Source organism: Narcine bancroftii, chromosome 3 (assembly GCF_036971445.1).
Source record: "Narcine bancroftii isolate sNarBan1 chromosome 3, sNarBan1.hap1, whole genome shotgun sequence".
Lineage (NCBI taxonomy): Eukaryota > Metazoa > Chordata > Chondrichthyes > Torpediniformes > Narcinidae > Narcine > Narcine bancroftii.
In genome coordinates this window covers 158,818,365-158,841,395 of record NC_091471.1, presented here as the reverse complement: position 1 = coordinate 158,841,395, position 23,031 = coordinate 158,818,365, and the positions used below count along the sequence as shown (strand labels likewise).

The 23,031-nt window shown below is 37.3% G+C and overlaps 2 protein-coding genes across 12 annotated transcripts in view; one reads left to right on the top strand and one right to left on the bottom strand.

Annotated features, from left to right (window-relative positions):
- dapp1 (dual adaptor of phosphotyrosine and 3-phosphoinositides) overlaps window positions 1–5,061 on the top strand; it is a 73,946-nt gene extending 68,885 nt beyond the window's left edge. Inside the window, exons 9-10 of one of the 2 annotated variants that reach the window (XR_011353870.1) lie at window positions 3,857–3,967; window positions 4,079–5,061. Coding sequence is in view for 1 of the 2 variants with exons in the window: in XM_069925613.1 (XP_069781714.1) it covers window positions 4,079–4,108 (30 nt within the window). In the remaining variant the exon portion in view is untranslated. The remainder of the gene's footprint in view (window positions 1–3,856; window positions 3,968–4,078) is intronic. The other variant, XM_069925613.1, reaches the window with a different exon arrangement.
- Window positions 5,062–7,678: 2,617 nt separating this feature from the next.
- The window catches only part of lamtor3 (late endosomal/lysosomal adaptor, MAPK and MTOR activator 3), a 39,575-nt gene continuing 24,222 nt past the window's right edge, over window positions 7,679–23,031 (bottom strand). For all 10 annotated transcript variants that reach the window (XM_069925609.1, XM_069925607.1, XM_069925604.1 and 7 more), the window contains 2 exons: window positions 8,329–8,477; window positions 7,679–7,817 (listed from right to left, as the gene is read on the bottom strand). In XM_069925609.1, coding sequence (XP_069781710.1) covers window positions 8,404–8,477 — 74 coding nt within the window. In that variant the 3' untranslated portion in view covers window positions 7,679–7,817; window positions 8,329–8,403. The remainder of the gene's footprint in view (window positions 7,818–8,328; window positions 8,478–23,031) is intronic.

Sequence of the window (23,031 nt, the reverse complement as noted above, 5' to 3'; positions counted from 1 at the left end):
CATCAGAGAGACTAGATCGCTTTGTTCAGCACCTTGGCTATATCTGCCACAATAGTGTGGTATCTCCCAGTGGCTACCCATTTCAATTCCCCATCCCATTCCCTTCCCTTCTCATGTACTGCCAGATCAAGACCAACTGCAAATTGGAGGAACAACTGGATGGCATTAATAGTGACTTCTCTGGCTTTCATTTAACCCCCCACCCCAGCTCTGTCTCTCCATTCCCTGATAAATTCTTACCTCTGCCTTATCATATCCAATTAACACCTTTTATTGGTCTGGATTCCTCCCCCAGCTGGCATCATCTGAATTCTGAGATTTTCTGCTTATTCCTTGAAGAGCTCAGGCCTGAAACATTGACTATATATCTTTTACTTTTTATGGATGCTGAGTTCCTCTAGCATTTTGGTGTGTTTTTATTACAATCACAGTGTCTGCAGACTTTCATGTTTCATTCAACAAGATCATGATTGATGCTCCACAGCTCACTGGCTAGACCCCCAAGGATTAATTACCTCCAAATAAGAAACTTCTTGACTCACTACATCTTCTCTATTCCACAGTAGGGGCAACATCCTCTGAATACTGTCAAACCCTCGTAATTTTAATCTTTCAATGAGATCTCTTCTTCCCCTTGTTATTCTAATTATGGACTGCCCTGACACCACAAAAGACTGTAGTTTTGTAATACTACAGAATTATTATCTTTTTTAATATGTATACTTATTTTTCCCTTTTCAAAATACTTGTTCATCTGCAGCCAGTAAGAATTTTATTAAATTTAGACATACAGAACGGTAACAGGTCCTTTTGGCATTGTGCTACCCAATTAACTTTTTGAAGGGTGGGAGGAGTACGTAAAAACTCCTTAGATACCACTGGATTCAAACCCTGGTGCTGTAACAGCATTGTGCTCACTGTGCTGCCCTAATTTTAACATAACAATTACAGCACGGAAACAGGCCATTAGGCCCTTCTAGTCCACACCGAACCAAACACCCCTTTCTAGTCCCACCTCCCTGCACAATGCCCATAACCCTCCATCTTCTTCTCATCCATATACCTGTCCAACCTTTTCTTAAATAATACAACTGACTCCGCCGCCACTATTTCTCCCGGAAGATCATTCCACACGGCTACCACTCTCTGAGTAAAGAAGTTCCCCCTCATGTTACCTCTAAACCTCTGCCCCTTAATTCTTAACTCTTGTTTTAATCTTTCCTCCTCTTAACGGAAATAGTCTATCCCATCCACTCTGTCTATCCCTTTCATAATCTTAAATACTTCTATCAAATCCCCTCTCAACCTTCTACGCTCCAAAGAATAAAGACCTAATCTGTCCAATCTCTCCCTATACTCTAGATGCTTAAACCCAGGTAACATTCTGGTAAACCTTCTCTGCACTCTCTCCACTCTGTTTATATCCTCCCTATATTAGGCGACCAGAACTGCACACAGAACTCCAAATTAGGCCGCATCAACATCTTATACAATCTCAACATCACCTCCCAACTCCTATATTCCATGCAATGATTGATAAAGGCCAGCATACTAAAAGCCTTCTTCACCACCCTATTCACGTGAGTTTCTACCTTCAGGGAACGATGTACCGTTACTCCTAAATCTTTCTGCTCTTCTGTATTCCTCAATGCTCTCCCATTTACCACGTATGTCCTATTCTGATTCTTCTTACCAAAATGAAGCACCTCACACTTATCAGCATTAAATTCCATCTGCCATTTTTCAGCCCACTTTTCTAAGCAGCCCAAATCCCTCTGCAATCCTTGAAAACCTTCTTCATTATCCACTATTCCACTTATCTTAGTATCGTCTGCATATTTACTAATTCAATTCACCACCCCATCATCTAGATCATTAATGTATATAATGAACAACAATGGGCCCAATACAGATCCTTGAGGCACACCACTGGTCACCGGCCTCCAACCTGACAGACAATTATCCACTACCACTCTTTGGCCTCTCCCTTTCAGCCAATGTTCAATCCATTTGACTATCTTAAAATTTATACCTAAAGACTGCACCTTCCTAACTAACCTTCCATGTGGTACCTTATCGAAGGCCTTACTGAAGTCCATATAGACAACATCCACTGCGCTACCCTCATCCACATTCCTAGTCACCTCTTCAAAAAATTCAATCAGATTGGTCAAACATGACCTTCCTCCCACAAATCCATGTTGAGTGCTCCTGATCAGACCCTGTCTATCCAGATGTTTATAAGTACTATCTCTAAGAATTTTCTCCATTAATTTACCTACCACAGACGTCAAACTTACAGGCCGATAGTTGCCAGGCTTCCTCCTTGAACCCTTTTTAAATAACGGAACCACATGCGCAATGTGCCAATCCTCCGGCACTATCCCCATATCTAATGACATTTGGAAAATTACCGCCAGAGCCTTTGCTATTTCCTCCTTCACTTCTCTCAATGTCCTGGGGAAGATCCCGTCTGGTCCCGGAGACTTATCCACCTTTATATTCTTCAAAAGCCTTAAAACTACACCTTTTGTAATCTCTATATTCCCCATATTTACCCAATTTGCTTTTTTTTATCTCACATCTCCCAATATCCTTCTCCTTAGTGAATACCGAAGAAAAGAAACTGTTCAATATCTCCCCCATTTCTCTAGGTTCCACACACAGTTTTCCGCTCTGATTTTCTAAGGGACCAATTTTGTCTCTAGCTTTCCTCTTACCATTAACATAGTTGTAGAACTCTTTTGGATTAGTTTTCACCCTGCTTGCCATAGTTTTCTCGTACCTTCTTTTAGCTTTCCTAATTCCTCTCTTAAGATTCCTCTTACATTCAATGTATCTTTCAAACATCTCCTTAACTCCATGCTTCTTATATCTAATGTACGCCTCCCTTTTTCTTCAAACCAAGTTTCCAATATTCCTTGAAAACCACGGCTCTCTCAAACCTTTTGCCCCTCCTTTTAACCTAACAGGAACATAAAGCTTTTACACTCTCAAAATCTGATCTTTAAAAGACTTCCATCTCTCTACTACATCCTGCCCATAAAACAAATTGTCCCAATGCACACCCTGCAAGTCCTTTCGCATCTCCTCAAATCTAGCTTTTCCCCAATCAAAAACCTCAATCCTTGGCCCTGATTTCTCTCTTTCCATAATGACATTGAAGCTGATGGCATTATGATCACTGGACCCGAAGTGCTCGCCAACACTAACCTCCGTCACTTGACCCATCCCATTTGCCAACAGTAGATCTAACACTGCTCCTTCTCTGGTCGGCACCTCTACATATTGTTGTAAAAAACTATCTTGCACACATTTCACAAACTCTAACATGCATATGTATATGTATAATCAATACCCAAACCAATTGTCCTGGTAGATCATTGCTTGATTCGTCAACTCCCCCTCCTGTATCAGGACTATTATATTTAAATTAAAATAAAATCTTTCCAAATATTAAAACTGATCAGGGTTGATTTTTCATGAGATTATACCATAGTACAGGCCTTTGGCCTACAATATTGTGTCGGCCCATCTAAACCTATTCTGAGTCTTAAATGCCCCTATTGATTTGGCCTCAACCCTTGGAAGTGCAATGCAGATAGTGACCACTTTTTTAAAAAACTGATAGCTCCCCAAAACTTTCCTTCACACATCTTGCATAGTGATTAATCAACTTCCCAGCACCCAAAAGTCTGGATTGTCTGATCTCTGAAGCCAAGCAGGCACAGGACTGGTCAGTTCTTGGAGGGAAGACTGCCTAGGAACACCAGGTGCTGTTGGTTTCGGTGAGGGGCGCTGAACAAAGTGGATACTCTCTGCAGTTCTTTTAAAATTCATGTATGTTACATTCTAGATGTAGTATTACGTGACAATAACGGAACCTTTACCATGACAACAGTGATGATACCATCTTTACCTGGTTCAATCAGACCATGGTCGTCATCTGCAACAGCAATTTTATATGGTAAAGAAGAGAATGAAGTTAACCTGACCTGACCCCATAATTTCTGTCTCAGTTCTGCAGAGTTATACATCAAAACTGCCAACACTAATTGGTTTCTTATTTTGATTCTAGTCTCAGATGAGGAAAGCTACAAAAACTTAAACCAGCAAGAATTTCCTCCAGAACGAGAATCACGAAGGCAGCGACTGATGACTTAAAAAGAATCTGTTAATCTTGCAATAGTTTTATTTTGATAAAGTTATTCCAAGATTCTTTGCCCATTTAAAAAGAACATCAGGGTCCCATTTGGACAACAAAAAAAGTGTTAAACTTAGAACTTTTAAGTGCTGTGCCTGTACCACCAGAAGAAGACTGGGCCACTGCTAAAATGGCTGCGGATGAATGGTGAAGCAGAAGAGCTCAGAGAATCAACAAAATCAATTCCTGCAAAATTCTGTAGCTATCATTAGCAAACCCGTAGAAGGGATGAAGCAGCATGTTCCATATTGATAACTGTCTATATCCATTCCAGTCATGCTCCTTCATATTCAAGAATCAGCTTGATAAATGTTTAAGTTAAACTGTTATATAACTGTATCTCATTTTAATGTTGTTTTGCATAATTTTGAGACTTCTTGAAGAAAAAGGATTAATTTAAAAATAGTATTAAGACTGGTTGAAACCCTCTGGTCTAGATTGTGTTGAATCTGGGATCTTTGGCTTGGAGAACAATCATCATGGCAATGGTACTAACAAAATTTGAAATGCAGAATTTAAAAAAATTAATCTTATGGAAATTTGACTGGGAGGAAGTAAATACAAAATTTACAGTGAGAACTTTGCTGAGGATTTAAGTTGCCAGTTCCCAGCAGGCTGTACAGAGTGAACTGGCAGCTGGGTGGGGGGGAGGAGGAGGTGGTATGCTTGATTATGTCAGGGCTTAGGGCAATTTGAGGTCCAGCACCAGTTGGGTTTCAACCTGTGTTTCCCTTATGCTCATTGGAACTAAATCACTGCAGTTTTATGAATTAAGCAGCAGCTTTTCATTGCCTTGTTACAAACCCATTTTTTAAAAAAAACATGGTTGAGTACTTTAAATAAATCTGTTTACCTACCTTAAGTTATTGGAAAATTCCAATAATCTAGTACCCTTGGGATTTGGATGTTAACTGAGGTCCTCCATCAGCCAGCTCCCCACCATGACTACCAGCCCCCCCACATCTCCATCGGGCACACAAAACTCAAAACGGTCAACCAGTTTACCTATCTCGGCTGCACCATTTCATCAGATGCAAGGATCGACAATGAGATAGACAACAGACTCGCCAAGGCAAATAGCGCCTTTGGAAGACTACACAAAAGAGTCTGGAAAAACAACCATCTGAAAAACCTCACAAAGATAAGCGTATACAGAGCCGTTGTCATACCCACACTCCTGTTCGGCTCCGAATCATGGGTCCTCTACCGGCACCACCTACGGCTCCTAGAACGCTTCCACCAGCGTTGTCTCCGCTCCATCCTCAACATCCATTGGAGCGCTCACACCCCTAACGTCGAGGTACTCGAGATGGCAGAGGTCGACAGCATCGAGTCCACGCTGCTGAAGATCCAGCTGCGCTGGATGGGTCACGTCTCCAGAATGGAGGACCATCGCCTTCCCAAGATCGTATTATATGGCGAGCTCTCCACTGGCCACCGTGACAGAGGTGCACCAAAGAAAAGGTACAAGGACTGCCTAAAGAAATCTCTTGGTGCCTGCCACATTGACCACCGCCAGTGGGCTGATAACGCCTCAAACCGTGCATATTGGCGCCTCACAGTTTGGCGGGCAGCAGCCTCCTTTGAAGAAGACCGCAGAGCCCACCTCACTGACAAAAGGCAAAGGAGGAAAAACCCAACACCCAACCCCAACCAACCAATTTTCCCTTGCAACCGCTGCAATCGTGTCTGCCTGTCCCGCATCGGACTGGTCAGCCACAAACGAGCCTGCAGCTGACGTGGCCTTTTTACCCCCTCCATAAATCTTCGTCCGCGAAGCCAAGCCAAAGAAAAACATGTTACTATAATTTTCCCAGTGAACCCAGTAAAGGGAATGAAAAACAATTTTTCTGAATTATGATTCCAGTGCAAATGTCCATGATCCTGAGCACCACCTCCTCTCGTTCTCTTCCCCCCACCACCCAAAACCATGCTATCCAATCATTTTTCAGTCTGGATCAGCTTGATCCCAGGCTAATGTTCTGCCATAAACTAGTAAATGAGCTGGATTTATAACAATTTAAAGTTGAATAATTGGAGTTTTGTTGCACTGACAATATACTTACCAACATTAAAAATATCAGTACAAATCAAGCTAGTTTGATGTAAAAGCAGGAGAACATTGCAAAACATTTTTTACATTGTGGCAATTTACAGGCTCAGACTTTAAGTGTTTTCCATTCCATCCTACCGAGAAGGAAATGACCAGGAATAGTTAAAATGCACGAGTATTTATTGCTGGCAAGGATGGAAGAAAATGGATTAATTTTGAATAGATATTATTGATTTAACATTTTTTTAGTTAGTGCAGTTCCCAGAGCATTGCATAAAACTGCTTTCAACAATACTTGTACAAATTGTGATATCAGAGTCAGGCCCTTTGGTTCAACCTGCCCATGCTGGCCAAAATATCCCTCTCAACCCATCCTATCCATGTATCTGTCCAAATGTTTCTTAAACATTGCAATTGTACCTGCCTTAACCTCCCCTGGCAGCCCATTCCAGACACTCACAGCTTGAAAAAATCTTCCCTGTAGCATGGTGACCAAAGCTGAACACAATACTTCAAATGCAACTGCAATGCTACCTCCCAACCTTTATACTCAATACTCTGACATGAAGGCCAATAGTCTATTTGACCACTCTTTCTCTTGTGATGCCACTTTCAAATTACTCCTAGATCCCTCTGCTTTACAATACTCCCCAAATTCTCTGTGTTGGTCCTACCCACATTAGACCTCCTAAATACAACCTCAAATTTCTCGGTATTAAAATCTATCAACTAGTCTGCCCACTGATCTATTACCCATGGAACTAATTTGGAACCAAAATATCAAAAGTTATACAAGCTTATTTTGCTATGTGTACAATCTATATACATATAAAAAATATTCATATAAATATATGTGTGTGCCATCTGCAAACTTGCTAATCATGCCATGTCTCTCCATTATTGATGAAGTTGACAAACAGCAATGGACACAGCACATCACTAGTCATAAAGCATCCAGTCCCCAAAACAGCCTTCTACCATCACCCTCTGCTTTCTTCCATGAAACTAATTTTCTATCCTTTACTGCTATCTTTACTTGGATCCCATGCAGTCTAAACTTCCAGGGCAGCCTGCCTTGCTGAAATCCATTATACAATGTTTACAGCTCTGCCCTCAACCTTCTTGGTCACATCTTCAAAAAAAAAAATCAGATTTGTGAGACATGATCTTGCACTTACAAAGCCATGCTGACTATCCTCTAATCAGCCCTTGTCCATCAGAATTCTCTCTTGTAACTTACCAATCACAGCTGTTAGTGAAAAAGATTCTTAATTCTAGATCAGTTTGGTTTCCAATCAGTCATGCCACACACTTGAGCAGTTAGATCATCTGAAGAAATGTGAGTGCATTGAATGAAACGTCGTGCAGCTTTAACATTAGAGGAAGTGCTGTTGTAGAAAACTCAGCCAATTTGTATGCCGTACCATTGTAACCATAAATTATTTTATTTAAAACTTGTCAATGTTTGTGGGTGAGGGCCATTCTTCAGGCCTCAGCTTGCTATCAGTAGTGAAAGACAGAAGATCCTACAGATTTGCCTCATCTTCTCCCCTCAGTTTCCTGAAGCAGAGGAAAAGAATCTCAATCAGTGACAACATGGCCGTAACATATTAACAGAAACAAACTGGGCAGATTTGATCATTTCTGTTTAATTCCAAATTGTACTGCACTGATTTTAGTCAATTGTTCTGAATTTAGTAACAAGGTACTTGGGTGAAGCTACATCAACAGATTTAAATTGTTGATTACTTTCACTTGTGTATTAAAATCAAGCAAAATTAATGCAATTTATACAGCACAGTAATTTAAATCCAGTCTTGATTCTCTCTCCCAGAAATAAACCAATGAATTACAGAGGCAAGAAGCAACATTAACTTTCACACATTATATTCCTAAACAAATTGGAATCTTTGGAAAATCATAACTGGCAGTGGAAGAGTTGTTAAGCAAAAGAATATTCAATACAAGAAATACTGCCTTGGTAAAAAGTCATGCACAGTCCAAGTATCAATTTTAGCAGCATTAAACTGGACGTTAGCTTGAGGATCATTATCACAATGGCAGCACGCACCTCAGAATTTGCACAGACGACTTGCCATTAAGTTCAATGTTCAAGGCAGTGGGTGAGTTTTCCAGAGTCTACAATTCAAGAAACTTCCACAGCTTGGCGAAGCTCCTCAAACAATGGTGCCAGCTCCTTTTCCAAACTGACAATCAATCCTTTAACACAAAACACAATCTAATAATGGCTAATCATTCTACTTACACTATTTATCCACGCACAATAAATTCCACCAGTATTCATTTTCAATAAAGCTATGAACTAAAGGAAAAGTTAAACAAGATTGAAATGGTTTAAAAAGACTGAACACATTTAAGTTATCCATTGGCAACCAGGTGACAAAATATAGAATAGTATAGCACAGAAACATGCTGAACACGATGCCAAATTAAACAAAATCTCTGCTACCTACATATGATCAATATCCCTCCAATCTCCTCATGTTTATATATCCATATAAAAGTCTCAAACAGAACTATCGTATCTGCTTCCACTAATGAAAGTTCTAAGAGAATAAATTGCTCATCAATGGAAAACTGCGAGATAACTGCAAAAGTGACCTGTGCTGATCTCTGCACAAATTTACAAGGCACACCAGAAGAATGTGTGCTGGAAGCAATAAATAAGCTTAAAAGAATTGAAATAAACATGTCTGGCATTTACAAAGTATCATAATTTCTATAGGGTAAAGATGACTTTGTAAACTAGACAATAAACGTAGCAAGAACAGCTCTAATGTAAATGGTTATAAAACGAGTCATGAAGGCTACTGCTTACTCAGTTTCCCCCTTCAAGACATTCCATCCATGTTAGTTTCACAAAGGACATCAAAGATCGGGATGATAATGTGGTAAAATAGAACAGAAAATCTGCAGATGACACAAAGATTGGAGGTGTAGTGGGCAGTGAGGAGGACTTTCAAAACTTGCAATGGGATCTGGACCAGCTGGGTAAACAGGTTGCAAAATGGCAAATAGAATTTAATGTGCACAAGTAGGAGATGTTGCACTTTGGGAGGACATACACAGTAAATGGTAGGGTACTGAGGAGTGCGGTAGAACAGAGGGATCTGGGAATACAGATACATAGTTCCCTGAAAGTGGTGTCATAGATAAATAGAATTGTAAAGAGAGCTTTTGGCACATTGACCTTTATAAATCGAAGTATTTAGTACTGGAGTTGAGATGTGATGCTTAAGTTGTACAGTATAACATTGGCGAGGTCAAATTTGGAGCACGTGAGCAGTTTTTGTCTCCGACCTACAGGAAAGATATCAATAAAATTAAAAAGAGTGCAGAAAAAATTACAAGGATGATGCCGGGATTCGAGGAGCCGAATAAATAGGTTATGACTGTATTTCCTGGAGTTTTGGGGTACAAGGGGAGATTTGATAGAAGCATACAAATTATGAGGGGTATGAATAGGGTTAAAGCAGATAGGCTTTTTTCTACTTTGGGTGAGACATGAATGAGAGGACATGGATTTAGCATGAATGGTGAAATGTTTAAAGGGAACATTAGGGGTAACTTCTCACTCATGAGGGTGGTGTGAGATAGATAATATGGTGCAAGGGCTATGGTGTGGGTGCACATCAATGGGACTTGGTTGGAAAAATAGTCAAAAATGGATTAGAAGGACCGAAAGACCTGTTTCTGTGCTGTAGTGTTCTATGGTTCCTTGGTCCTAACAGACTTCTTAAAAAAAATGCTTTCAGGCTAGAAAAAGTTTTAGCTATTACAGATCTAGTTCTGTATGATTTCTGCTCTATATTTACTCTAATATGAAACAAACTGACTGAAGCATAAGGAATCAGGATATTGTCAACATTCAACTTTGCATTTATCTCAAGAGCAACTATTCACAAATGTAAAAAAGTTTCTCAATCCTGTTAAACATTTAATTTCAACTTTTGCTTTGTCTTTCTCAAAAAATTTTGTTTTATATATATGCAAATTTTATTGAGAGAAAAATAATTCACACGAGATTGGAGGATGAAAATCCAAATTTGTTATGCCAATACAGTATACTATACACCATCACTATTATTCATTTCCATATTTTACTCCAGTTGTCATTCTTTTCAGCTGCATCTAACAAAAATCTGCCTTAAAATCTGCAGGGTGGCATGGTTGGTGTACCAGTTAGCACAACGCCTTTACAGCACCAGCGATCAGGACTGGGGTTCAAATGCTGTGCTGTCAGGAGCTAGGAGTCATGTGATGGAGTGGTGGCCAGTAGGGGAATACCAGCCCTCTCCAGAAAAAGTTCAAGAAACACAAAACTTAACAAATAAAAGATAAAGTTGTAGAGAAGAAAGAAAATGGCACTAAAGAAGGAAAAAGTAAAAACAACAGGAAAAAAAAGAAGACGCCGGAAGAGAAAGAAGGCCTTACCTGCATGAAGAAACAGGGAGCCATCATGGAGAAGAGCGCCCGTTCTCAGAGGTTGGTCACGACCCCGCAGAGTCGCGACCCCCAACCGCAAAAATGGCTCTGAGATAAAAAGTGTGCAATCTAAGAAGGAAACACCGATGGGGGGGGGGGGGTGTCAGTCGAGAAACGGGCAACCACGGCGCGACCAGCTGAGGGATGCCCGGCACCAGGGCTCTCAGCTGCAAGAGGAGGAAAGCGACAGGAAAGTGAGTGAAAGGAAGAAGAGCAGCAGCAGGAGGCCCAACAGATGAGTAGCCCAGAAGAAGACCAACAGCAAGAAGCCCAGCAAGAAGGCGGCCAGCAAAGTGAGACAAGTAACTCATCAGGAAAGTCAGAAGAACACAGATACAAGGAAGAGAGGAAGAGAAGAAGAAAACACAAACACAGGTACAGACACAGAAGAAGAGGAAGAAGACCAAGATCTGCACAGAGAAATAGAAGGTAAAACAGATGGACAAAATATAAAGTTTTTTTTCAAGAACAAATAAGAGCATTAAAAGAATGGTTGACATTAGAATTTAGTGAAATTAAAAGAAAAATTAAAAGTACAGAAGGTAAAGTGAATAGATTAGAGCTGGTCATGACAGAAGTAGGGAAAAGATTAGAAAATGTGGAAGAATGAGAAAAGGCTGTAGAAATGGAAGTGAATGACTTAAGAAGAAAATTGGAAGAAAGTGACAAAAAAGTTAAAGTCACAAGAGTTGTTAGCTCAGGAGATGGATATGATGAAAAATTATAGTGGGCCTGGAGGAGTCACGTGATGGAGTAGTGGCCGGTCAGGGAACTCCAGCCCTCTCTGGAAAAGTTTAAAAAAAACACACACCATCAAAGGCACAAACATAAAAATTAAAACAAAGTGAAAGTAAAGGTGGGAAGAAAATGGCAGCGAAGAAAGAAAAGTCGAAAGCAACGGGAAGAAGAGAAGAAGAAAGAACGTCGGAAGAAGAAGGTGAAGGCCTTACCTGTCTGAGGAGGCCCGCCGCAGAGAGAGAAGCCCGCTCCCTAAGGTCAGATGAAGTCCCGAGCTCGGGACTACAAAAATGGCTCGCGGAGCCAAGTAAAAGTGCGCAACCGCGCATGCGCGAGGAGTCGCGCTTGCGCGATGCGCATGAAAAAAAAACACTGACGGGAGGGGGGACCAGCTGAGGAGTCGATCTCCACAGCTGAGAATGCAGCTGCAACACAACAACAGGAAGAGAACATAGAAAATAAAGAAAACAAGAAAGAAGAGAGTAAAAAGAAAACAACAACAGATGACCAACCCAGAGGAAGAAGAAGATAGAGAAATGGAAGAAGAAGGGAAAGGCAAGACAATGGATATTTTTTTTTTAAAGAATATATGGAATCAGTAAAAGAATGGCAATTACAAGAATTTAGTGAAATAAAAAGAATTAAAAGTGCAGAAGAAAAAATGAATAGATTAGAGATGGTCATGTCAGATATAGGAAAAAGAGTGGACAAGGTGGAAGAACGAGAAACAGCCGTAGAAATGGAAGTAGAGGACTTAAAAAAGAAATTAGAAGAATCTAATAAAAAAGTTAAAGAGACACAAGAGCTGTTAGATCAGAAGATAGATATAATGGAAAATTATAATAGAAGAAATAATATAAAGATAGTGGGCCTTAGGAAGATGAAGAAGGCAAGAATATGAGAGAATTTATAAAAGATTGGATCCCCAGGGTCCAAGGAAGACCAGAATTACAGGAAGAAATGGAAATAGAAAGGGCACATAGAACATTAGCCCCGAAACCACAGCCACAACAAAAACCAAGATCAATTTTAGTAAAATTCTTAAGATATATAACAAGAGAAAATATATTGGAGAAAGCAATGAAGAAAATAGGAGAAGACAAAAAGCCACTGGAATTCAAAGGTCAAAATTTTTTTTTTCTATCCAGACATAAGTTTTGAACTCCTGAAGAAGAGAAAGGAGTTTAATACAGCAAAAATGATCATATGGAAAAAAGGATATAAATTTATGCTAAAGTACCCAGTGGTACTAAAAATAGTTATTCCAGGGCAGCAAAACAGACTATTCTCGGATCCAGAGGAAGCACAAAAATTTGCAGAACAACTACAAAACAGGCAGAGAGATGAAGATATGTAACGAGAGTAAAAATGACCATGAACTATATGTATGTGTGTGTGTGTGTGTGTATATATATATATATATATATATATATATAGATAGATGTGTATGTATATATGTGTGTACATGAGTGTATCCGTATTTAAAGGAAAATATATAGAGTATAGATAAGAATTAACAAGGGAATGAAAGGGAAGAGAGGAAGTAAGGAGGGAATTAAGAGAATGACCTTTGTTATATATGAAAATTGAAATCTTTTCTGGGGGGGGGGCTGGGTGGGGAGGAGTTACGGTCACTGCGAAATCAGTTGACGCTTGCGAGTGAATTCGCAAATCCAAATGGAGAGGGGAGATGTGGTTGCCCAACAAGGGATAAAGGGCAACTCAGGAAGGGGAGGGGATAGTGGGGTTAAAGAAATTTTAGATAGGAGAATAAGGGAAATGTTTGATGCTTTAGAAATGTTGTCTTATAAAGTGTTCAAAACAAGAAAGCAGAAATGGATAAGAAGGAAAGGTGATGATGAGGAAATGGAAAGGAGAGATAAACAAAGTATGAAATGGCTATGTTGAACTATATGACTTTAAATATTAATGGAATACATAACCAAATTAAAAGGAAGAAACTGTTAAATTTACTGAAAAAAGAAAAAATTGATATAGCATTCGTACAAGAAACACATCTAACTGAAGTGGAACACAAGAAATTAAAGAGAGATTGGGTAGGACATGTAACAGCAGCGTCATATAATTCAAAAGCTAGAGGAGTAGCTATATTAATCAGTAAAAATGTACCAATTAAAATAGAAGAGGAAATAATAGATCCAGCAGGGAGATATGTAATGATAAAATGTCAGATATATTCGGAGTTTTGGAATTTACTCAATGTATATTCACCTAACGAAGAAGATCAAAAATTTATGCAAGATATTTTTTTGAAGATAGCAGACACGCAAGGGAACATACTAATAGGAGGGGATTTCAACCTTAATTTGGATTCAAACATGGATAAAACTGGGAAAAAAATTAACAGAAAGAACAAAGTAACCAAATTTATAATTAAATCGATGCAAGAAATCCAACTTTTGGATATATGGAGGAAACAACACCCAAAGGAAAAGGAATATTCATATTATTCGGGTAGACATAAAACATACTCAAGAATAGACCTATCCCTGTTATCAGCTCGTATGCAAGACAGAGTAAGAAAAACAGAATATAAAGCTAGAATATTATCGGACCACTCACCCCTGATATTGACAATAGAGTTAGAGGACATCCCTCCAAGAATGTATAGATGGAGATTAAACTCCATGCTACTTAAAAGGCAGGATTTTAGAGAATTAATTGAAAGACAAATTAAAATGTACTTTGAAATAAATACGGAATCAGTGAAAGATAAGTTTATACTATGGGACGCAATGAAAGCGTTCATCAGAGGGCAAATAATAAGTTATGTAACCAAGATGAAGGACTACAATCAGGAAACAGAGCAGTTGGAAAGGGAAATAGTAAATATAGAAAAAGAATTAGCAATGAAGGAAGACACAACTAAAAGAAGAGAATTGGCAGATAAAAAAATAAAATATGAAACACTACAAACATATAAGGTGGAGAAGAACATAATGAAGACAAAACAGAAATATTATGAACTAGGAGAAAAAACGCACAAAATTCTAGTATGGCAGCTTAAGACAGAACAAACTAAGAGAATGGTATTGGCATCAAGGAAAAAAGACAAACAAATCACATATAATCCAACGGACATTAATGAAAACTTCAGAGAATTCTACGAACAATTATACCAAACTGAAAACGAAGGGAAAGAAGACAAAATAGATGAATTTTTAACTAAAATTGAACTACCAAAATTGCAAATAGAGGAACAAAATAAATTAACAGAACCATTTGAAATAGTAGAAATACAAGAGATAATAAAAAAACTACCAAATAATAAAACACCAGTAGAGGATGGATTCCCAATAGAATTCTACAAAACATTTAAAGATTTATTAATTCCTCCCCTCCTGGAAGTAATCAACCAGATTGATAAAACACAAAGCTTACCAGATTCATGCAAAACAGCAATAATTACAGTAATACCAAAGACAGGGAAAGATCCACTCGCACCAGCGTCATATAGACCAATATCTTTAATTAACACAAATTATAAGATAATAGCTAAACTATTAGCAAACTGATTAGCCGACTATGTACCAAAAAATAGTAAATCTAGACCAAACTGGATTTATTAAAAAAAGATGAACAACAGACAATATTTGTAAATTTATTAACTTAATTCATGCAGTAGAAGGGAATAAAGCTCCAACAGTAGCAGTTGCTTTAGACACAGAGAAGGCCTTTGTCAGAGTAGAATGGAATTATTTATTCAAAGTATTACAAAAATTCAGTTTACCAGAGAAGTATATTAATTGGATTAATATTGGCAAAAGTGACAGTAAATGGATATATATCAAAGCAATTTAACTTAAGCAGATCAACAAGGCAGGGATGCCCACTATCACCCTTATTGTTCGCGTTAGCTGTAGAACCACTAGCAGAATTGATAAGAACAGAAAATAAAATAAAAGGGATGAAAATAAAAGACAAGGAATATAAAATCAATTTATTTGCAGATGACGTTATAGTTTACTTAACAGAACCAGAATTATCAATAAAAGAATTACATAAGAAATTGAAGGAATATGGAGAAGTGTTGGGTTACAAGATTAACGCAAATAAAAGTGAAGCAATGCCAATGAATAATGCGAATTTCTCAAAATTTAAGAAAGAATCACCATTCAGATGGCAAATGCAAGCAATACGATACCTAGGTAAACAAATCAATAAAAACCTCGGCCATCTATATAAACTCAATTATTATCCACTAATGAAAAAATTACAGGACGACTTAGAGCATTGGAAAGACTTACCACTAACACTAATTGGAAGGATAAACTGTATTAAAATGAACATTTTCCCAAGGATACAATACCTATTTCAGGCATTGCCAATACACTTGACGGAGAAATTCTTCAAGGAGTTAAAGAAAATAATAAGGAAATTCTTATGGAAAGGGGGGAAACCGAGGATAGCACTAGATAAATTAACAGAATGGTATAAACAAGGAGGCTTACAACTGCCAAACTTTAAAAATTATTATAGAGCCGCACAATTAAGATACCTATCAGATTTTTATCAAACAAGGGAAAAGCCAGATTGGACTAGATTAGAACTAGATAAAATAGGGGAGAAGATACCTGAACATATATTATAAAAATGGGATGAAAAATTGGTACAACGTAGGAATTCTCCAGTATTACATCATCTGCTCAATATCTGGAAGAAGATTCATGTAGAAAGGAATAAAACAAATGACCAATTACCAAAACTAATACTGATGCAAAATCAGCTAATCCCTTTTACAATAGATAACCTTTTCTTTAGAGAATGGGAGAAAAAAGGGATCAAAAGAATAGAAAATTGCTTTTCAGGAAATAAATTACTATCCTTTGAACAAATGAAGGATAAATATAATACAACTCAAGATACAGTGTTGGCATACTACCAACTGAAATCCTACTTGAAGGACAAATTGGGAAGCAGTTTGAGGTTACCAGAGGGAAGTCATTTTGAATATGTGATTACAGACACAATGATAATCAAAATATTTATAACAAATATGTATATTAAACTGCAAGAAAAGGAGAATGAGGAAACAAATGGTAAAACTAAACAAAAATGGGAACAAGATTTAAACATAAAGATAAAGAAGGAAACATGGGAGAAGTTATGCTCTGGAACTATGAGAAATATAATAAACACGAGGTTACGTATGATACAATATAACTGGATACACAGGCTATACATTACATCTCAAAAGTTAAATAAATGGGACCCAACAGTATCTGACAGATGTTTTTGTTGTAAAAAGGAAATGGGAACAACAATTCATGCAATTTGGACATGTGAGAAAGTGACAAAATTTTGGAAAGATATTAAATAAAATCACAGAAAGCAATATACCAAAAAACCCAGAGATCTTCCTCCTAAATAACATAAAAAACAAAGAATTTGGACTTGATTTGGATGGTGCACAAAAAAGATTTGTTAGGATAGCCCTAGCTGTAGCAAAAAAATGTATTATGTCAGCCTGGAAATTAGAAGATAACTTGAGAATACAACAATGGTATATAGAAATGAATAAATGTATTCCATTAGAAAAAATAACATATAATTTAAGAAATAATATTACAATATTTGAACAAATATGGGAGCCATACATGAAAAACAATAGAGAAAACCTACCGGGGACATCTACCACCTAAAATGACAGAAGGAGAAGGAAATGAAAAGAATTGACTCAGTGGAATTTCTTGTTTATTTTTATTGAATGACAACATTGTTTGACTGGTTTAATGTATCTTAGATTCTGTACTTTAAATGAATGGAGGGGAGGTAGGGAGGGTGGGATGAGAAGGGGGGGAGAAAACAACACTGTATATATTTGAAAAGAAAAATGTATGCATCTTGATCAATGTGGTTTATAGTGTGAAAAATAAAAAAAATTTTAAAAAAAGATAGTGGGCCTAAAGGAAGATGAAGGCGGCAAAAATATGAAGGAATTTATAAACGAATGGATCCCGAAGGTCCTGGGAATGACAGAAATACAGGAAGGAATGGAAATAGAAAGGGCACACAGAACACTAGCCCCGAAACCACAGTCACAACAAAAACCAAGATCCGTTTTAGTAGAATTTATGAGATACACGACGAGAGAAAATATATTGGAGAGAGCAAGGAATAAAATTAGAGAAGACAATAAACCATTGGAATACAAGGTTCAAAAAATATTTTTTTTACCCAGACACAAGTTTTTAACTCTTAAAGAGGAAGGAGTTTAATACAGCAAAATCGATCCTATGGAAAAAAGGTTATAAATTTATGTTAAGACATCCAGCTGTGCTTAAAATATTTATCCCTAGGGAGCAAAACAGACTGTTCTCGGATCCAGAGGAAGCATGAGAATTTGCAGAATGCCTGCAGGACAGAAGGAGAGATGGAGTTGTAACAAGAATGAAGAATGGCGATGAAATATATATAAAGATGTAAAAATAATGTATATGTAACAACTAAAGAAGGGAAGGGGGTGAACTTAGTTATATGTATAAAAAAAAGCCTTTTCTGGGGGGGGGGCGTTGGGTGGGAGAGAATAACCGTCATTGCAAAATCAGTTGACGCTTGCGAGCGGGTTCGCAATCCAAATGGAGAGGAGAGTTGTGGTTGCCCGGCAAGGGATAAGGGGCAACTCAGAGAGGGAGGGGGGGAACATTTACAACTAAGGGAATATTGGATGTGGGAGTTGTTGAAGTATTTTATGTGTTAAATGTGTTGTCATACATTTGAGTTTCAAAAGGGAAAATTGAGAGATGAAAATGGAGAAAAGGGGGATGGTGGTGGTGAGGAAGTGGAAATGAGGAGTAAACAGGATAGGAGATAGCCATGTTGAATTACAGGACTATAAATATTAATGGAATACATAACCAAATTAAACAGAGAGGTTATTAAATTTACTGAAAAAAGAAAAAATTTACATAGCATTTGTGCAGGAAACGCATCTAACTGAAGTGGAACATAATAAATTAAAGAGAGACTGGGTAGGGCACGTAGCGGCAGCATCATATAATTCAAAAGCTAGAGGTGTAGCTATATTAATTAATAAAAATGTACCAATCAAAATAGAGGAGGAAATAATAGATCCAGCAGGGAGTGATGTAATGATAAAGTGTCAGATATATTCAGAATTCTGGAATTTGCTCAATATATATGCATCTAATGAAGAGGATCAAAAGTTAATGCAAGATATTTTTTAAAGATTGTAGATACGCAAGGGTATATATTGATAGGAGGGGATTTTAACCTTAATTTGGATCCAATGTTGGATAAAACTGGACAAAAGACTAGCAAAAATAATAGTGGCCAAATTTATGGTTAAATCAATGCAGGAAATGAAACATATGGATATGTAGAGGAGGCAGCACCCAAGAGAGAAGGAATACTCATATTAATCAAGTAGGCATAAAACATACTCAAGGATTGATACGTTTTTGTTGTCAGCCTATATCCAAGGGAGAGTTAGAAAAACTGAATATAAAGTTAGACTTCTATCTGATCATTCACCCCTGTTATTAGCAATAGAACTGGAAAACATCCCACCAAGAACATATAGATGGAGGTTAAATTCCATGCTACTTAAAAGGCAGGAATTTAGAGAGTTTATTGAAAGCCAAATTAAAACGTACTTTGAAATAAATATGGAATCAGTGAAAGACAAATTTATATTATGGGATGCAATGAAAGCCTTCATTAGAGGGCATATAAGTTATGTAACTAAGATGAAAAAGGACTACAATCGGGAAATAGAACAGTTGGAAAGGGAGATAGTAAGTACAGAAAAGGAGCTAGCAACAAAGGATGATATAACAAAAAGAGAATTGTCGGACAAAGAAAAATGAAACATTACAAACGTATAAGGTGGAGAAGAACATAATGAAAATAGAGAAAAAGTATGAACTAGGAGAAAAAACACAAAATATTAGCCTGGCAACTTAAAACAGAGCAAGCTAAAAGAACTGCATTGGCATCAAGGAAAAAGGACAAACAAATTACATATAATCCAATGGAGATTAATGAGAATTTAAAAAAAATTTTATGAACAATTATACCAAACTTAGAACAAGGGGAAAGATGATAAAATAGAAGAGTTTTTAGCGAAAATTGAACTGCCAAAATTGCAAGAGGAACAAAACAAACTGTTAAAACCATTTGAAATAGAAGAAGTACAGGATATATTAAAAAAGCTGCCGAACAATATAACGTCTGGAGAGGATGGATTCCCAATAGAATTCTATAAAACATTTAAAGAGTTATTAATTCCTCCTCTCCTGGAACTAATGAACCAAATAGAAGAACCACAAAACTTGCCAGATTAATGCAAAACAGCAATAATTACAGTAATACCAAAGATGGGGAAGGATCCACCAACCCCAGCATCATATAGACCAATATCTCTACTTAATTCAGATTATAAGATAATAGCAAAATTATTAGCAAACAGATTGGCCGACTGTGTACCAAAAATAGTAAAACAAGATCAAATTGGATTTATTAAGAAAAGACAAACAGGGGATAATGTCTGTAAACTTGTTAATTCATGCAGTTCAAGGAAATAAGATGCCAACAGTGGCTATTGCTTTAGACGAAGAAAAAGCCTTTGACAGGGTAGAATGGAATTATTTATTCAAAGTATTACAGAGGTTCAATCTACCAGAAAAATATATTAATTGGATTCTTCTTCTTTGGCTTGGCTTCGCGGACGAAGATTTATGGAGGGGGTAAAAAGTCCACGTCAGCTGCAGGCTCGTTTGTGGCTGACCAGTCCGATGCGGGACAGGCAGACACGATTGCAGCGGTTGCAAGGGAAAATTGGTTGGTTGGGGTTGGGTGTTGGGTTTTTCCTCCTTTGCCTTTTGTCAGTGAGGTGGGCTCTGCGGTCTTCTTCAAAGGAGGCTGCTGCCCGCCAAACTGTGAGGCGCCAAGATGCACGGTTTGAGGCGTTATCAGCCCACTGGCGGTGGTCAATGTGGCAGGCACCAAGAGATTTCTTTAGGCAGTCCTTGTACCTTTTCTTTGGTGCACCTCTGTCACGGTGGCCAGTGGAGAGCTCGCCATATAACACGATCTTGGGAAGGCGATGGTCCTCCATTCTGGAGGATTAAAGCATTATATAATGGACCATTGGCGAAGGTAACAGTAAATGGATATGTATCGAACCAATTTAAATTAAGTAGGTCAACTAGACCTACAACTTATCCATTATCTCCCTCACTGTTCGCTTTAGCAATAGAACCATTGGCAAAACTGATAAGAACAGAAAATAAAATAAAAGGGATAAAAATAGAGTATAAAATCAGTTTATTTGCAGATGACATCATAGTATACTAAACAGAACCAGAAATATCAATAAAAGAACTACATAAGAAATTGGAGTATGGAGAAATATCAGGCCATAAGATCAACACAAATAAAAGTGAAGTGATGCCAATGAGTAATGCAGATTATACAGAATTTTAAAAAGAATCACCATTTAAATGGCAAACACAAGCAATCCGATACCAAGGTATTAGTCACTTGTACAAATTAAATTATCAGCCACTAATAAAGAAAGTGCAGGAAGACTTACAACATTGGAAAGAATACCGCTAACGTTGATAGGGAGGGTAAATTGCATTAAAATGAATGTCTTCCCAAGAAGACATTCAATCGTTACCAATTTCTTTAACAGAGAAATTCTTTAACAAACTAAAGAAATAATAAGGAAATTATTATGGAAAGGGGGGGAAACTGAGGATAGCGTTAGATAAATTAACAGAGAGGTACAACCAAGGTGGTTTGCAGTTACCAAACTTTAAAAATTATTATAGAGCAAAACAATTAAGGTATTTGTCAGATTTTTAATCAGACAAGGGAAATACCAGATTGGACCCAGATAGAGCTAGATAAGAGGGGAGAAAGTACCAGAACATATACTTTATAAGTGGGATGAAAAACTGGTACGATATAAAAGCTCACCAGTATTGCATCATTTACTCAATATATGGAAGAAGATTCACTTAGAAAGAAAAATACAAATGACCAAATACCAAAATTATTATTGACGCAAAATCAGCTAATCCCTTTTATAATAGATAACCTTTCCTTTAGAGAATGGGAGAGAAAAGGAATTAAAAGATAGAAAATTGTTTTTTGGGAAATAATTTATTAACATTTGAACAATTGAAGTACAAATATGGAATAACTCATGGTACAATGTTTGCATACCATCAACTGAAAGCTTACTTAAAGGATAAATTGGGAAACAGACTGAGATTACCAGAAGGAAGCAGCTTTGAATATTTGATTACAGACACAATGATAATTAAAAGATTTATAACGAACATGTGTATCAAGCTGCAAGATAAGGAAAATGATGAAATAAGCTATAAACCTAAACAAAGGTGAGAAAAGGATTTAAACAAAGATAAAAAGTGAAACATGGGAAAAGTTATGTTCTGGAACTATGAGAAATATAATAAACACAAGGTTAACAAATTTGAGAACCGTACATGGAACATAAGAGAGGGCTTGCCTCGGACCTCCACCCCCTAAAATGATAAGACGACAAAATAACTTGATCCAGTGTGTAAAAGTAGATGACACATTTTTCTTGTTTATTTTTCATTGTGTGATGACATTGTTTAATGGTTTTATTGTATGTATATGTTGAATCTTTATTGGTTTTGGAGGGGGGGGAGGGAAGGTAGGGGGGAAAAAAAGGGGAGAAAATGCCACTGTGTATATTTAAGAGGGAAATGTTTGTATATATTTTGGTTGATATGGTTCACAGTGTGAAAAATAAAAAAATTATTTAAAAAAAATCCTGTGCTGTCAGTAAGGAACTTGAACATTCTCCGTGTCTGCTTGGGTTTTCCCCAGGGACTCTGGTTTCCTCTCACCATTCGAAGCGTATCAGGGGTGTAGGTTAATTGGATGGCACAGACTTGTGGGCCAAAATGACCTGTTACCATAATGTATGTCTAAATTTTAAAAATTTAACTCTCAGCATCAAAATCTATTGTACTTGTATAGAGAAGAAATAAAAAGCAATATTACTCAACACTTAACCACACCAAAGTTTAATCCCACTAAAATGTCTTGTAAGTATAGGCAGTTATGTCCATTGCAGAAAAAATTCTGAATTTGCTTTCATTAATAAATCCAGCAAGCTCTCAAATAGTCCAGTTATTGTCCAACTTAAATTTACTGGAGGAACTCAATGGGTCGAGCAGCATTTGAAAAATAATTATTGATGTTTTGGATCAGAACCCTTCATGACTGGCAATTCTTTTTCTGAGAATTCTTTTTCTCCCACTGATGCTGTTCAAGCCACTGAGTTACACCAGCAGGTTTATTTTGCTCTAGTTTCCAGTGCCTATAGCCTCTTGTGCTTTAATCTATTGCTCAGCATAAATAATCCTACTTCCTGGCATCTGATAAAATAATCTGAGAAGTAACAGTATGATTTAGTAAATTTAAGTAGAGATTAAACATAAATTGGACTAATATAGCAAAATGTGGCAACAGTGAAAAAAACCTT